Source organism: Megalobrama amblycephala, linkage group LG15 (assembly GCF_018812025.1).
Source record: "Megalobrama amblycephala isolate DHTTF-2021 linkage group LG15, ASM1881202v1, whole genome shotgun sequence".
Classification (NCBI taxonomy): Eukaryota; Metazoa; Chordata; class Actinopteri; order Cypriniformes; family Xenocyprididae; genus Megalobrama; species Megalobrama amblycephala.
In genome coordinates this window covers 36,328,517-36,346,219 of record NC_063058.1, presented here as the reverse complement: position 1 = coordinate 36,346,219, position 17,703 = coordinate 36,328,517, and the positions used below count along the sequence as shown (strand labels likewise).

General features: G+C 37.4%; 1 protein-coding gene across 1 annotated transcript in view; it reads right to left on the bottom strand.

Moving 5' to 3' along the window:
* Positions 1–6,010: 6,010 nt before the first annotated feature.
* The window catches only part of LOC125247062 (GTPase IMAP family member 9-like), a 15,762-nt gene continuing 4,069 nt past the window's right edge, over positions 6,011–17,703 (bottom strand). Inside the window, exon 2 of the mRNA XM_048158225.1 lies at positions 6,011–6,792. Coding sequence (XP_048014182.1) covers positions 6,011–6,792 — 782 coding nt within the window. The remainder of the gene's footprint in view (positions 6,793–17,703) is intronic.

The window sequence follows — 17,703 nt, the reverse complement described above, 5'->3', positions numbered from 1 at the left end:
TAACATAAGTCCACTGGAGGTGAGCGTAGTGAGAACCCTGGTGCAATTTATTATAACATAAACAAAACAAAGAATGGCTTGGTGTGACAAACAAGGCATGAAATAAACAAGAAATACCAACAATGGTTACAGGGAACAAAGCTGGTCAAGAGAACAATGAAACATGAGGGCTATTTAGACAAACAAGGGACACCTGTGAACAATCAAGACAATGGCCCAATCAGAAAACAGAACAAAGAAATGGCATGAATAAAACAACCATTAGTGTGTTCGACATCAGCTGCGGCTGGATGCAACCGATCGGTGAGAGTAGCAGTGTGCAGGCGGGGAGGAGCTGAAAACGGAGACATGAAGTCAGACACTTTCTGCTTCCCGTAGCGACGCTCATTGCTGCATTTGCATACTTTATCACAGCTGAAGTGAAATAAATGCAATATTTGACTAAAGCCCTGGATACACTACACGATTTTAGCAATCCTATAAGATCATTACTTTATCACAACATGGATCTATTAAACTTGGGTACGACAGACTGTACGATGATGACACCTGTTGACTCGTGAGCTACAATGCAGGTTTCTATAGAAGAATAAAACGTCATCAGCTAGTTAAGAAAAACACCATGTTGAATCACACTTTGGCAGTTGTAGTTTTTATGTGTGCCACGGCGAAAGAAGAAGAGAAAAGAGCTTGAGGTAAGCCGTTTTAGGTTTTAGCGCCATGTTGAGTTGATTTCATGTCACATTTTCATTGGCTGGTCAGTAGACGTAGGTCGTAGCAGCAAACATGATGTGTTGATCATGCTGAATTTCTGACATGATCATAGGCTAACTTTGGTCTCAGGACCAGGGAAATGGCTGTCTTTGAACCTCTCTCACTGTACATAGGAAACATTAAGCGCCACAATCACAGAAATCGCCACGATTGTTTCACAATGACAATCTTTCGTCTGGGACAGCCAAAAATCGTGCAGTGTAGCACAAACGTTGTCATGTGGTGTATCCGGCCAATCGTGGAACAACTGTGTTGTCATCAGAGCTTGTGCAGATTGTATATTATAGGGAGATAAGAGGGTCTGCATCTCTTACATTGGAGAAAGCATAACGGCTAAACTTAATCATCTTAATCATCATATAATGGCAGTTAGGTCAGTCGCAACATTCCCTAGTCTGACTTCTCTTGAAAAAAATACATTTTTATCAAGCTAAAATCTCTATATAGTTCCCAACAAAAGTATTGTTTAGTGTAAAACATGCTGAAATAGTAAATATGGATGAAATAGTAAAATGTCACTGTATTTGATTCTGAGCAAAAAAAAAAAAAAAAAATAAATAAAATAAAATCAATGTAACAGATATTGTTTTATGTAACCTTTTAGTCATACTCTGTCTAAGTGCATGTTAACATGTTAACCAAGGTGATCTGTTTCTGCATAAACAACACTCAAAACCGAACATTGACTCATTGTCTGCTGACAGACAGTTTGGCCTTCAGGGGAAACTAAAATGACATTGTAATGATCTTCTATTCTGACTATACAAAAAAAAAAGAAGTTATTAATTCATATTAATTCAAGTCTTTATATGGATTCAAAGCGGGAAAATGATCTTGCATTACCACAAATTAAATAAAAAAACACCCAGCTTTGCCATGTTAATATAATTATGGGTGTAAGAAAATAAAACTATCTTTGAGGAGGGAACGAGGAAGCAAAGTGCAAAAGGAAAACAAGACTCACTGGAAGCACCACATTACACATCCAAACATGTTGTGGCTAAGCAGCTGGATGAATTTGTTTTTGAGTGATGCCTCTCAAATCCTTTTAGCTTTAAAACTGATTGATTCCTTCTCTAAAGCTGGTCTCTATTTAAATAATAACAAGTATGAGTTAATCTCTGTTTAAAGCTGTATGGTTCTCTATATTTGTAACAATCATGTGAAAGATCAAGTTACTTATTTAGGAATCATAAGTAATAACGACCAGATCTCAAGATGTAAAATAAATTTCGATCCTTTAATAATGAAACCTCAAAACAAACTCAGTTCTTGCTGCAGAGAGACTTATCAATAAGAGGAAGAATTGTGCTGTATAAAGATGAAGGCTTCTCTCTTAGAGAAGGCAGCTCTTTCCTTGGAGGTTGATCAAGGACTATTAAAAAATGTTGACAGCATGTTAAATAATTTTGTTTGGGAAAAATAAAAATAAAAAGTTTAGAAAATCAGTACTGATAAATCCAATAAAACAGGGGTACTTTTTAGAATTTAGTGACACATAAAAAATCTTAATGGTCCCTCTTCAATAATTGTTAACACCGTCTGTTCCTGAGTTCCTGGACTCTATTTCCCATAATCCTCCCTGATCACATGCACTCACTCCACCAATCATCTATTGACACATACTTTAGCCTTACCTGGACTAATAAGACTCACACACACACCAGCTCAGGGCCAGTCTTGTTTACCCAGTGTGGCATTTTAGCGTTTTCCCTGTGTAATTGTCCTGCCTATTTGTTCCGGTTCCGGTTCCGGTTCCGGTTCCTGTTCCTGTCTGGACTGTTTATGATTCTTGCTGCCTGCCCTCATTGTTTTTATTCCTGGTTTTGTGAACGTTTTCTGCCTGCCCTGATCACTGCCTGTACTGGCTTAGCCCTTGCTGTTCCTGTTTGTGCCTGTTTGACCCTGCCTGTGACCACGCTCACCTTTTAATAAAAGCCATTTGGTCTTCAGTCCTGCCTTTGGAATATTATCCCCAACTACATTATATAAAAAGATGACTTTCCTCCACACAGACTTTACTTTTGGAACAAGACGACTCCATTTCAAGGGAACTCGCACTGCGCTGGTAACGGCACTTGGGGAGCGACCCTCAGTGTAACGCATTTGAAGCATGAATCAAACTTTTCCAACAGCCGCATTGCCATACCATGATAATTTTGCAAGCATACAAGGCTGATCTTCTTAAAGATCTTGATGAAGGCAACAGGCCAACAGCAGAAGATATCGCTGAGCTGCGTGTTCATTCTTCAGACATTCATGATGCAAGACCTTTAAGGATTTAAATAGATTCATTCATGCTTCAGATGCACTGCCTCTTAAAATAGACCTAAATAGCATTTTTTTTTCTTTGTTCATGGTCTACTTTAGATAAATGTGTATCTCTCAGAGCCCCCAATTCCTAGATCCGAGAGCCCCTTGAAATACTGGAGAAGCAACAAATCCAGGTTCCCAGACCTTGCCTCACTTGCAAGGAAACACCATCCTCTTACACCGGTGTAGACAGTGACCATTTATTTTCTACAAAAAGAAACAGAAGCATCTCTGCCTTCTCACACCCAATTCTGTTTATCAAGAAGAATCTCCCACTAATGCCCTCACATAACAAATAGAAAATACAATAGAAATTAAAGTGAAAAGATAAGTACTTTTGAGGAGGGTAAGACATGTGAAATGGAAATAGCAAATTGGAAATCATTTTAAGTTTTTTATTTTTTTTAATTTTATGTTAAACTATGTAATTTCAGAGAAACCTCAACTATGCTCGATGCACTTTTCTGCACTTTTCATTCTTTTCTTTTTTGTTCTTTTTTTGAGGTTGATAAATGTCAATGCATTTTATTTATTGAAAAAAGCATGTGACAAAGTCAATCTACCTTTCTCATCCCTCATATTTATTTTATGTTAAAATACAGTGCCCTCCACAATTATTGGCACCCTTAGTAAATATAAGCAAAGGCGGCTGTGAAAATAAATCTGCATTGTTTGTCCTTTTGATCTTTCATTAAAATAATTCACAAAATTCTAACCTTTCGTTGAAGTAAAACAATTGAAAGTGGGAGGAAACTCACATTATGAAGTAAATGTTTTTCTCCAATATTGGCCACAATTATTGGCACCCCTAGAAATTCTTATGAGTAAAATATCTCTTTGTCTAAGTATATTCGCATTCATATTTACATTTTTTTTAGCACACCAGGGTGACTATGAAAATTAAATTATCCAGCCATGACTTCCTGTTCCACAGGAGTATAAACATGAAGAAACACAAAGGCCAAATGTGCAGCAAATGATTGTCGAGCTTCACAAAATAGAAAATGGTTTTAAGAAAAAGCTAATGCATTGAAAATCCCCATTTCCACCATCAGGGCAATAATTAAGAAGTTCCAATCAACTAAAGATGTTACAAATCTGCCTGGAAGAGGACGTGTGTCTAAATCGTCCTAACGGCAGTGAGGAGGAAAGTTTGAGTGGACAAAGACTCTCCAAGGATCACAGCTGGAGAACTGCAGAGATTAGTTGAGTCTTGAGACTCAGAAAGCCTAAAAAAATGATCAAAAGCACCTACATCCCCACAAATTGTTCAGGAGGGTTTCAAGAAAAATCCTCTGCTCTCATCCAGAAACAATCTCCAGCATATTCAGTTGTCAGACACGACTGAATCTTCAAACGGGACCGGCTTCTATGGTCAGATGAAACTAAAAGAAGAACTTTTTGGCAGCAAACCCACCAGATGGGTTTGGTGCACACATGGGTAAAAAGTACCCCATGCCCATGGTTAAATATACTGCTGGATTTTTAATGTTGTGGGCCTATTTTTCTGCTGGAGGTCCTGGACATCTTGTTTAGATACATGGTATTTTGGATTCTAGCAAATACCAACAGATAAAAAAATCAAAACCTGACCACTTCTGCTAGAAATCCAATAATGGGCCATGGTTGGATCTTCCATCAGGACAATGATCCAAAACAAACTTCAGAAACAGTGCAAAACCAACACAAAAATGGGTCACTGAGCACAAAATGAAGCTTCTACCAAGGCCAACCCAGTCCCCTGACCTGAACCCTAAAGAAAATGAGTGGAGTGAACTGAAGAGAAGCACCAACATGGAGCTGGAATCTGAAGAATCTGGAGAGATTCTGTATGAAGGAATGATCTCTGATCTCTGATTGTCAGGTGTTCTCCAAACTCATCAGGCATTATAGAAGAAGACTCGGAACTGTTATGTCGGCAAAAGGAGGTTGCAAAAAATTTTGAATAAAAGGGTGCTAATAATTGTGGCCAACGTGTTTTGGAGAAAAAAAATATTTCATAATGTGAGTTTCCCTCCACTTTCAATTATTTTCCGTCAATGAAAGGTTAGACTTTTGTGAATTTTATGAATTAAAGATTAAAAGGAAAAACAATGCAGATTTATTTTCACAGCTGCCTTTGCTCATAATTACTAAGGGTGCCAATAATTGTGGAGGACACTGTATATAATTTCAGAGAAATGTAAACTATGTCCTATGCTCTTTTGTTGAGGACCCTTTTTTTTTTTTTTTTGAAGGTTGACAAATGCCAATACAATTTATTTATTAAGTATTTGAAAATCATGTGACAAAGTCTATATAACTATATATTGTGAACCTCCTCATGCAGTAAAGGTTGAATAGATGCATTTCTTTGTTATAAATGAAACGCTTGTATAGCAGCTGATATAAGAGAGAGAGAGAGAGAGTCTAAACAAATAAGAGAGAGAGAGAGAGAGATCGCCTGAGAGAGTAGGCTATTACCTGCGTCTGATATATTGCAAAACATTCATTCTTCAAGTCGATTTCTACAATATTATATCCATTATAAAAGTCTGTTTGAATGTCTGCTGAGGAAAGCGATCTTGTATTTGTCCAGCTAATAATATTATATATATATATATATATATATATATATATATATATATATATAATATCAATTATATATATTAATCAATTATATCAGTCAATTATATCAGTGTCATATGTGTGTGACAAGTGAGAGAGCATTAATGTTTAAAATTAACATTTGGACATAAACATTGTTTCCATAAAAAAAAAAGAAAAAGAAAAAAAAGAAGAATGTTTGGAGACATTTCTTAGAACAAAAAAGTGTTAGCTGGGATATTGCAACAAAATGAAACAATCAACATGGGAATTCAAGGCTAAGCACTTTTTCTTTGACAGCATCCTATAAAGGAAAAATCACATTTTTTTTTGTCTGTTACTGGAGGACACAAATTTTCCTTTGTGCTTTTTCTTTCTCTTGTTTCTCATTCATTTCTTTGATTTCAGACTCATATTTGGCTTTAATGTCCTCCATCTCTCGTCTGACCTCCTCCTCTCTCTTTTTATAGACCAGACAGAGTAATGCTTTCTCAGCCTCATGAAACATTTTGTCATTATAGAAACTGCCATTATTTTCCCACATCATCTTATCGATCTTCTTTAACAGACTCATGACCTGATCATGGTCCTTCTGTTTATTATTGAACACATGATATCGTCCTCCACAGTCATCTATCAGTTGCTGGACGTGTGGATCTCCTTCTTTAATGCAATCTTCAATACTTTGATCTGTGAGATCGTCTCCTCGTGTGAACAGCACCATAGTGTAGGCATCTGCTTTCTGTCCGAAGGTCATCTTGATGAGCTGAAGTGTCTCTCTCTCTTCTGATGTCATCCGGCCGGCAGCGATGACCAGCAGAATCACGTGTGGTCCTGGAAGCAACAGTTCAATGCATCTCATGATCTCCTTGCGGACGTCTTCATTGCTGAGGCATGTGTCAAAGAGTCCTGGTGTGTCCACAACAGTCACAGGTCGTCCACAGACCTCTCCAGTCTTGCTTTGGCAGGTCTTGGTAACAGAATTCATGCAGATCTTTGATTTAAACATATCACTTCCCAGGATTGTGTTTCCAGTTGCACTCTTTCCCACTCCAGTTTTTCCAGTCAGGACAATCCTCACGCACCACACGCCCTTCTCATTGCTGCCAGTGGCGGTGGCTGTGAATCACAAACACAAATATTCTCTATACAATTATCATAGCAAATATTTTGGTAACATTTTCTCAAACACTCCCTTATCTGTCATTGGTCAGTGAAACAGATAGTCCTGCTCTAAATGTCACTGGCTGATTCACAAGTTGATTCTAAAACAGACAATGTTGTGAAAGTGTCACAGTGTTATCGAGCTAGATTTCAGTCAAAACTAAACAAATCCAGCATTTTGCAAACAAGCACAATCTGCTTTGCGATTTAAATATTGACACTCAAGCAAACTGAATGCAAAGCTTAAACACATAACACAACTTGAGAGAAAATGCAGCAGTGTAACAAATAAATGAAGAGTTTGGTTCCAAAACGCAATAACTCCATTTTGATTAATTTGAGTAAAAAGGTGTGGAAAGATGGAAACCACTATTTTCTGTTTAATTTTCTGCATCTTTTGGTTATAAAAATTAATTGATTTCCAAAGGTTTATTTTAAAAACTGATTATTTTTCCCCAAAAATGCAATAAATCCATGACATTTTTTTTTTCAAAATGCAATTAATCAATCAATCAGTATAAAAGTTATTTTTCATATTGAAAATACACAACAAAGTAAGTTGATCCACATTAATGACAGCCTCTTTGTCAATACTAGTCTTGTATACAGGCACTTGACTAAAATTACATTCAGTTGTCGCTCCCAAAATTAATTGAACGAGTCATCTTGTTAATGTTATAAATTACTTGAGTGCCTCATCTTCTTAATCTCCCCTAGTAAATGATTACATTTCGATGACTTGCGTTTCTTCCCCACCGTAGAAATCACCACAGGTTCATCAATGCTGTCAAAATTATTAATTTTACTCTTTTTGTTGATCACAAAGTAAATAAGGAAAACTAGGATGTCAAGTGTATTGAGAGCACCGCCATTACTGTTTACAGTGGGTGGAATGGAGCGCTGTGATTTGAGCGGATATATCGCGTTCTGCGGAGAAGGGAGACTGCCGTTTGACAGAATAACATTTCTGACATGACAGAATAAAACGACGGATATCGCATTTTGCGCAAAATTAATGAAATGACTTTTCAGTACCGACCAGATACAATACTGATTTTGGTGGAAACTCAAATTTTTATGTTTTTTTTTTTTTAAATGCCGTTTATCGCGTTTTGGAACAAAACTCTTCAAATATACAGTTTTACAAATATAAACATATTTCATAAATAAATACAAATAAATCTGTACAAATTGCATATAACCTTTAAGATAAAACCAAAACATACAAATGCATATAATTATCTCTGTTACGTTTGTGAAAGAAAATTGTTATGAGATTCTCTTGGTTTGATTTTCTCACAAATGCAGCTGAGCAACTTCCTCTTCCAAAACAGTAGATGGCATTTGCTGGCTGCTCATTTTCATCAGCTGTATGCACGGTCATGACAAGGTCACTTTAGTTTTGTTCTCAGGGAATGCATTTGCATCTGGTCCTTTCAAGAACTTCCCGATTGTTGATGATGTCTGATACATTGTGAGGCTGTCAGCTATCACACCATCCAGTAAAATGTTGAAGGGCTTTAAACTATTCAAGTTACATCTAGATCAGGGGTTCTCAAATCTGTTCCTCATGACCCCCCACTATACACATTTTGTATGTATCTCGTATCACTTCAGACGTTTGTTCTATTTGACACTAAGTGGACTCCACAGGATATTCCACCATGATTCCAGACCGAGAGAACGTATATGTTCCATTCAAAGGGCAATAAAGTGGGAGAGACTTATGTTGGATATCAGATGTTAAATTTATCCAAAGTTTGTTGGAGTTATAGAAACTTGGTGGCATGTCTAATAAAAACACAGGAAAAAACACCATTCCTTTGCTGGTGTTTTATTTCATTGAGTTCAATGAAAATTTATCTCAATAAAATAAAACACCAACAATTTCATTGCTGTTCAGAAAGCTTACGTCTTGAGCCATGAAATTACCCGGTGTTAAATCAACACCTCTCTGTGTTAATATGGTAACCACTAGCAGGGTGTTAAAAGTAACACTGAAGCAGTTTAATGCAAAAATAGCCATTTTTTTAATCTCCTGACCAGTAGGTGGTGCTGCATCAAAACACAGCATATAACCTCAGGTCATGCTTATAATGACAAGTTTGGTCTTAATATGATAAAGCGTTGAGGAGATACAGCCTTAATGTCTATTTTCACAGGCACTACATAAAATTCGTTTGCACATGTTTTCGAAAACAGTTTGACAAATCAACTTGAATTCCATAATTTTTTGTTGGCGTGGTTGAAGATTTGTTCAATTTTTTCAAATTGAGCAACAGCCTCTATCTGTGTGCCAAATTTCATAATTTTCCTGCAAGCGTTTCTATGGGCTGCCATGGACTCAAGAGCAGAAGAAGAAGACGAAAAATAAGACTGGCAACAGATAAAATAGGTGCCGACACACCTTCTGTGCTTGGCCCCTAATAATAGTGCAAATATAGTGTCAAAATGTGTTATTGTGTGAAATAAGAGGCTTTCCTGTAACTCAAACAGTATCATGGTGCTCACAACGCCAAGGTCATTGGTTCGATTCATGAACTGATTATATGTGAACTTTGAATTGTGTGTAAGCCACTTTGAATAAAGCATCTGCGAAATGCAAATGTTTAATACTTACATTTCGGTCGCGTTACAGTCTTTTGTTGAAATGAATTCATCATGGGATCTAAGGAGGAAGAAGATTATTAATCAATTATTACTGAGCAGTTTCCAAACTGACTTTTTGTGTGTCTGATAGTGTCTGATTTTGCTACTGACAGAATCCAACAGGTCATGAGAAATAAAGGGCTGTTATCAAAAAGGACAATCTTGCCTTTGTGAGTCCTGAATGGTTTTCAATGAGTGCATCAATAGCAAACACACCTGTTTAACAAGAGTTTAAGAACTTAAAGGTGCCCTAGAATTAAAAATTGAATTTATCTTGGCATAGTTAAATAACAAGAGTTCAGTACATGGAAATGACATACAGTGAGTTTCAAACTCCATTGTTTCCTCCTTCTTATATAAATCTCATTTGTTTAAAAGACCTCCGAAAAACAGGTGAATCTCAACATAACAACGACTGTTACGTAACAGTCGGGGTGTACGCCCCCAATATTTGCATATGCCAGCCCATGATTGAGGCATTACACAAGGGCAGAACGTCTGGATGTGCACAGCTGAATCATCAGACTAGGTAAGCAAGCAAGGACAATAGCGAAAAATGACAGATGGAGCGATAATAACTGACATGATTCATGATAACATGATATTTTTAGTGATATTTGTAAACTGTCTCTCTAAATGTTTCGTTAGCATGTTGCTAATGTACTGTTAAATGTGGTTAAAGTTACCATCGTTTCTTACTGTATTCACGGAGACAAGAGCCGTCGCTATTTTCATTTTTAAACACTTGCAGTCTGTATAATGCATAAACACAACTTCATTCTTTATAAATCTCTCCAACAGTGCGTAATGTTAGCCGTTAGCCACAGACCATAGCCTCAAACTCATTCAATATAAAATGTAAACACCCAAATAAATACTATACTCACATGATCCGATGTATGCATGCAGCATGCATGACGAACACTTTGTAAAGATCCATTTTGAGGGTTATATTAGCTGTGTAAACTTTGTTTATGCTGTGATAGAGTCGAGAGCTCGGGAGGGGGCAGAGAGCGCGAGCATTTAAAGGGACCGCAACCTGAAATCGGCTCGTTTCTAATTATGCCCCAAAATTAATTAAAAAAATTAATTAAAAAAAATATATGGGGTATTTTGAGCTGAAACTTCACAGACACATTCAGGGGACACCTTAGACTTATATTACATCTTGTAAAAAAAAAGTTCTAGGGCACCTTTAAGAATAATGTTACATAAAGTAAAATACATGTACCCTATTCTCTGAGGTGAATATATCAATGTTCATCGTAACAAACAAGTTTCGGTCACGTCGGTCATTCTGACTGGCTCTCATCTGACAATCAGAGTTCTGGTATGGAGATATTTAACTCAGTGCAGAAAGCACACTAACAACATGTCTAAATCAGATGTGAGCGGCACAACACAACAAATTCCCGACAGTAAATGGATTGCCCGTCCTATTTTTGATGTAGTCCAAATGCTTTGCAACGGTTGGTTTGTCGCGTCTGGTGTAGACATGGTGTGACATTTTTTGAGGAATTCTTGGCTATTTCATGTTGCGTATTTAAGGATTATGCACTTAATGAATAAATGAAATAATGATCACTTCGGCAGATTGCAATGGAGGAAGAGAATGTTAGTGATCAACTACATGAACTTCATTTGTTGAGTACGCTACGCCACAAATCGCAGGACTACTTGCATTACAAATTTGAGCCTTTTTTGGGCTACTGAAATCCTTGGGACCAGATGGGGTTGATAAAGTAGTAATACATTATATGGTGAGAAGCAATGCCAGGGCAATACTTGCCATTTCCTACACTGTTTATTAACAGCATTCAGAGTCTGAGAAAAGAGACGTCATTACTATTACAAGAAAAAGAGAGAGGGGAGAGATTAAAACTCAGCTCCTTACTCTGAAGCACATCAAAATCCCTGGTGTTAAAGGTGCCCTAGAACCCCTTTTCACAAAATGTAATATAAGTCTAAGGTGTCCACCGAATGTGTCTGTGAAGTTTCAGCTCAAAATACCCCACAGATTTTTTATTATACCATGTTTTAACTGCCTATTTTGGTGCATAATTAAAAATGTGCAGATTCTATGTGTGTCCCCTTTAAATGCTCACGCTCCCTGCCCCCAAGCTCGCAAGTCTATAATACATTGCGTAAACAAAGTTCACACAGCTAATATAACCCATCAAAATGGATCTTTACAAAGAGTTTGTTATGCAGCATATCAGATTCATGCAAATATAGTATTTATTTGGATGTTTAACATTTGATTCTGAATGAGTCTGATAATGCTGCATGGCTAAAGCTAACATTACACACTGTTGGAGAGATTTATAAAGAATGAAGTTGTGTTTATGAATTATACAGACTGCAAGTGTTTAAAAATGAAAATAGCGACGGCTCTTGTCTCCGTGAATACAGTAAGAAACTATTAGTAACTTTAACCACATTTAACAGTACATTAGCAACATGCTAACAAACACATTTAGAAAGACAATTTACAAATATCACTAAAATATATCATGATATCATGGATCATGTCAGTTATTATTGCTCCATCTGCCATTTTTCGCTGTTGTTCTTGCTTGCTTACCAGCATAAAGTCTGTTTATTCAGCTGTGTAGCATCCAGGATGTTAATACTGGCTTGTCTAATGCCTTGAACATGGGCTGGCATATGCAAATATTGGGGGCGTACATATTAATGATCCCGACTGTTGTGTCACAGTCGGTGTTATGTTGAGATTCGCCTGTTCTTCGGAGGTCTTTTGCACAAATCAAATTTAACATAAGAAGGAGGAAACAATGGTGTTTGAGACCTCACTGTATGTCATTTCCATGTACTGAACTCTTGTTATTTAACTATGCTGAGGTAAATTCAATTTTACAGTCTATGGCACCTTTAAATTAACACTGCTCTGTGTCTATAGCAGTTACAGAGTTTACAGAGTTTTAAAGTGTCACTCTATATACTAACTACAGAACAAATTTTAGATCAGCAAATCTAGCTACTTTATGGTGATGACAGAACTCAACTGTAGTGATTTTACTTTCACCCATCCAAGGATGCTAAGTAAAATAGGGATTGAATTAATGTGTTTTTCAAATCCCCTATTATAAGAAACCAGAGAAAAGAAAGAAGGGGAACAGGATCGGCAATGGACATCAAGATGGGGTAACACTTTAGAATACTGATCCTTCTGTGAGGAAAGGCGGTTTGATCTGCCTTGTGTTTCTACCTCTGTTTGTCCGAAGCGCATGGCTGTCTCGTTTGTCCACTCACGCACTCCGACGCGTGGTGTATTTGTTCGTTCGCCATGTGCTTTGGCACGTGTTGTTGTGTTGTTTGTGCCATGTGTTCAACTGTCTATTGTTGCCTCGACCTCTTGTTACCCTGTTAAAGACCCCCTGCGGTGAAAATCAAGTTTTTTATGTTGTTTATATGCCATATGTAGTGTTTTAATATGCTTTAAGACAAACCATGTGCAAATTCATAAGTCAGCACCATTGCTGAGTATTTTATGTTTGAAACTGCAGTAAACCAAAAACCCGTGGTTTGAAATCGTGGATGTTTGTGACGTCACAGACTACCTTGTAACCAATCACAACAATGTACCGGCAGGCTTTAGCATATCATTGACTATGACTGCTCTGAAGCAGGAAAGTCTCGAAAGAAGCCAGGTTATCCCAGTATATTTTCAGTTGATATGAAAAATTGTGTAGATTTAGCAATATAGCAAGTCTATTACGATGTTATGATGAACTAGAAGCCTTTCTCCACTGACGTTCTGAGTTGTTCAAAGCGTTTGTAAGGATACTGATTGTTAGAAGGCAGCTGTCTGACTCTGAGATGAAGAACAGGAACATGGTTTGTGTAACATTAGCAACACATTATTAGCTGTTTGATAACATAGTCAAGCAAAAGGCTAATCATATTAATTCATATAAATTAATGACAGAACCGTCGCAAGGGCTGTGTCAAGTGTGCGAGCTCATAGCGGCTCACGCCAAAGTAAAGTGACAGCTGACTTGAAGTAAAGCCAATAAAGTTCATGTTTTTGTGCTTTGAAATATTTCAATACTATAAAACACAGCTAAAACAATATCTGAGCGTGTGCGTGTGAGCGTGATTCATGTGCATATGTCAGTCAGTGTGGCCTCACATGTCAAGTTCTGAGAGAGCTATTCAGTCCATTATAAATTCTGATTTTGGCCGCCTCTGGAATGGATTCAAACCATAGATATTAGCCGACCTGATAAGTTCAAGTAAATACGCTGGAAGTTCGCACTCGTTCAAGGAAGTGCATTTATTTCATGTACGGAGAAGGCACGGGCGCCTGCAGGATTTCATCTGAATGTTTTTTAAATCTGAAAACTCCAAAAAGCAACGAAATTGTCAAACATCCATTTGGCGGAAGTTCACAGAGGAAAACGGAGCCTTCTCTCGATACTGTCTGTTTTACTGAGAAATCGCTTCATGTGATTCAGTGAGAGAGCAGTCCAACGAATACAAGTGGATTCAGACCGTTTTGCAAAGGCGTTTTACCAATTCATAATTAAAAACACAATTTAAGCGTCAGAACATCTGTGCAGTTCAGTTGCACAGCTGTTAAACTGAATATATGAAGCGACGCAAGCTTTTTTTCTTAAATATCCACAAAACAAACAACAAATTGCTCATCACTACAGCAACATTAGACTCTCCGAGCTGGCGTGAGTGAGTGGAGGCATGGCTAATTTGCATAATTACTGATCCGTGTATATTAAAGTGATAGTTCACCCAAAAGTGAAAATATGATGTTTATCTGCTTACCCCCAGCGCATTCAAGATGTAGGTGACTTATTTCTTCAGTAGAACACAAATGATGATTTTTAACTGCAACCATTGCCGTCTGTCAGTCAAATAATGCGAGTGAATGGGAACTCTATAAGAGTTGAAAAAACTCTTTAATAAGAGTTGAAAAAACGTGCATAGACAAATCCAAATTAAACCCTGCGGCTCGTGACAACACACTGATGTCCTAAGACACGAAACGATCAGTTTGTGTGAGAAACTGAACAGTATTTATATCATTTTTTACATCTAAAACACCACTATGTCCAACTGTGTTCAGCATTCACTTAGTGAGGTCCAATCGCGCTCTGACAATGGCAGTGATGTCTCGTGCACTTATACTTAAATGAGTGCTAGACATCACTGCTGCTGTCAGAGCGCGATCAGACTCAAACAGTATCATGGTGCTCACAACGCCAAGGTCATTGGTTCGATTCATGAACTGATTATATGTGAACTTTGAATGCTGTATAAGCCACTTTGAATAAAGCATCTGCGAAATGCAAATGTTTAATACTCACATTTCGGTCGCATTAAATGGGTTACAGGTTTTTCTGTCTTTTGTTGAAATGAATTCATCATGGGATCTAAGAAGGAAGAACATTATTAATCAATTATTACTGAGCAGTTTCCAAAATACAAAGTTCAGTCATGAAACTCTAACCAAGCGCTGATTGGTTCTTTCTACACCATGGCATCAGCCAATCGGGAGTAATTCCATATCCACGTAACCATATATATCGTACCCTAGCCTGCGATCAACAAGCTGCGCAATGTGAAGCGCTGTTATCCCTCCTCCTCCCCAGCGCCACCTGTAGAGATCTGCTACGGGGTTCTACCATTCTTGCAGCAGCCTCTTCCTTGTTGTTTTATTTGACTAAGCTAAACAATTTGTATTTGCTCAGCAGCAACAGCAGCAGTAACTGCAGCAGCAGTAGCAGCAGCAACAGCAGCAGCGTAGCAGATCTCGTACGCCAAAATCAAGCCATGTATACTTCATACCCCATGCCAATAAATGCTGGTTGAATTAAATCCACTCCGAGAGTTGTCATGATTGAACTGACTTTTTGTTTTTAATAGTATCTGATTTTGCTACTGACAGAATCCAGCAGGTCATGAGGAATAAAGGGCTGTTATCAAAAAGGACAATCTTTCCTTTGTGAGTCCTGAATGGTTTTCAATGAGTGCATCAATAACAAACACACGTTTAACAAGAGTTTAAGAACTTAAGAATAATGTTACATACACAAATGTGCCAAAAGGTGGCAGTATATCACCAAATATAACGGATGGGTTGCGGTAAATATCCACATTACTGTATTAGTTCATACTGGCCCAGATTGTATGAGTCTCGGACAGAGAGAGTCTTTGTTATTGGTTTATTTTGTGCAGTATTGTGTGCGTTAAGTGATTAAAGGATTAGTCCACTTTTAAATACACTTTTCCTGATAAATTTACTCACCCCCATGTCATCCAAGATGTTCATGTCTTTCTTTCGTCAGTCGAAAAGAAATGAAGGTTTTTGAGGAAAACATTCCAGGATTTTTCTCCTTACAGTGGATTTCAATGGCTACCAACAGATTGAAGGTCAAAATTACAGTTTCAGTGCAGCTTCAAGGGCTTTAAACGATACCAGACGAGTAATAAGGGTCTTATCTAGCGAATCGATCGGTCATTTTCGAAAAAAATACAACCGTTTATGCTTTATAAACAAAATATAGCATTGAACGTACTTTCCGCTTCCGCATTCTTCATAACGCTTACGCTGAATGTTCTGCGCCTTCCCTATTCTACTTACCGAACGAACGCGGCGCCAGTTTAGTTTTTTTCCGTGACTTGAATAGGGAAGGCGTAGGACATTCAGCGTAAGCGTTATGAAGAATGCGGAAGCGGAAAGTACGTTCAAGGCGATATTTTGTTTATAAAGCATAAACGGTTGTATTTTTTTCGAAAATGACCGATCGATTCGCTAGATAAGACCCTTATTACTCGTCTGGTATCGTTTAAAGCCCTTGAAGCTGCACTGAAACTGTAATTTTGACCTTCAATCTGTTGGTAGCCATTGAAATCCACTGTAAGGAGAAAAATCCTGGAATGTTTTCCTCAAAAACCTTCATTTCTTTTCGACTGACGAAAGAAAGACATGAACATCTTGGATGACATGGGGGTGAGTAAATTTATCAGGAAAAGTGTATTTAAAACTGGACTAATCCTTTAAATTAACTGTTAAATGATTGAATATAATTATTTTGCTTGAAAGTGTATCTGTTGTTGCATGACTCCCTCACCACAGTTTCATGACCGCAATTGTTCAGTGTGATACTAAACTTATTGATTATTAAAACTAATTTTGATGTCACTGTGTTTAGTATTCTGTTTGCACCTTATTGTGTATCTTTAAGATGCTATTTTAATCATCGCAGTTTCAGTGTTCGTTTACCTCACTATGTCACTCAGTATCAATAAGAAATATGATTTATAGCCTATGTCATTTAATTCAGTGATAGTGTGTAACCTATTGTATTTTCTAGGAAACAACACACATACATATAAACACTCTTCTCAAACAGCATCCCAAGATTGTTTTAACCTATATCAACTGGATTAAAGTTTTGTTTTTTGGAAATCTGGAGTATTGCACCTCATTTTAATGGAAGAGCTAGGAGGAGGAAGACAGTTTAACGCACATGATATCACAGCCTCTCCTACATGACGAATAAAAATAACAAAAACATTATGTAGCCTAATATAATTTTATTTCAGACAAATTAGTAAAATAAATTTAATCTAAAAGTTTTTAGGATTATAGAATAATCTGGCATCTTTCTGAAGGCAATCTGCCTGCGCTTGAGATGTTGAATGCTCTGTTGATTATTAAACATGTTAATTACACAAATAAAATGTTTAGCGTACATTTCTTGAACAGTGATTGATCAGCCTACATGTATTTATTTATTTATTGTAAACTTTATTATTAAGTGAAGTAAACATTTTGCTGAAATGTGTTTGTTGCTATAGCAAAAGTAGAATCCGGGTACAGTGTGTTTCAGAATCAATCACTGTAAAAATATGCTGCTGCTTCTTTCCACACCCAGCCAGAGGTCTCCATTTCAACATTAAGACTTTTCATTGCACACATGCAGTCACTTCACTCTGGACTACATTTCCCACAATCCCTCAGCTAGGCACTGATCACACTCACACCTGTTTCCCATCAGGTTCCCTTTATAAGCTGCACTCCTTCACACACACTTTGCTGAGTATTGTTTAGCCTTGTTTTCAACATTGGCTCCGTATTCTGTGTGCCTTGCCTGTGTTTTTGACCCTGGACTGTTTCTTTGTTTGATGACCGTTTGCTGCCTGCCTTGACCATAGCCTGTGTTTGGACTATTC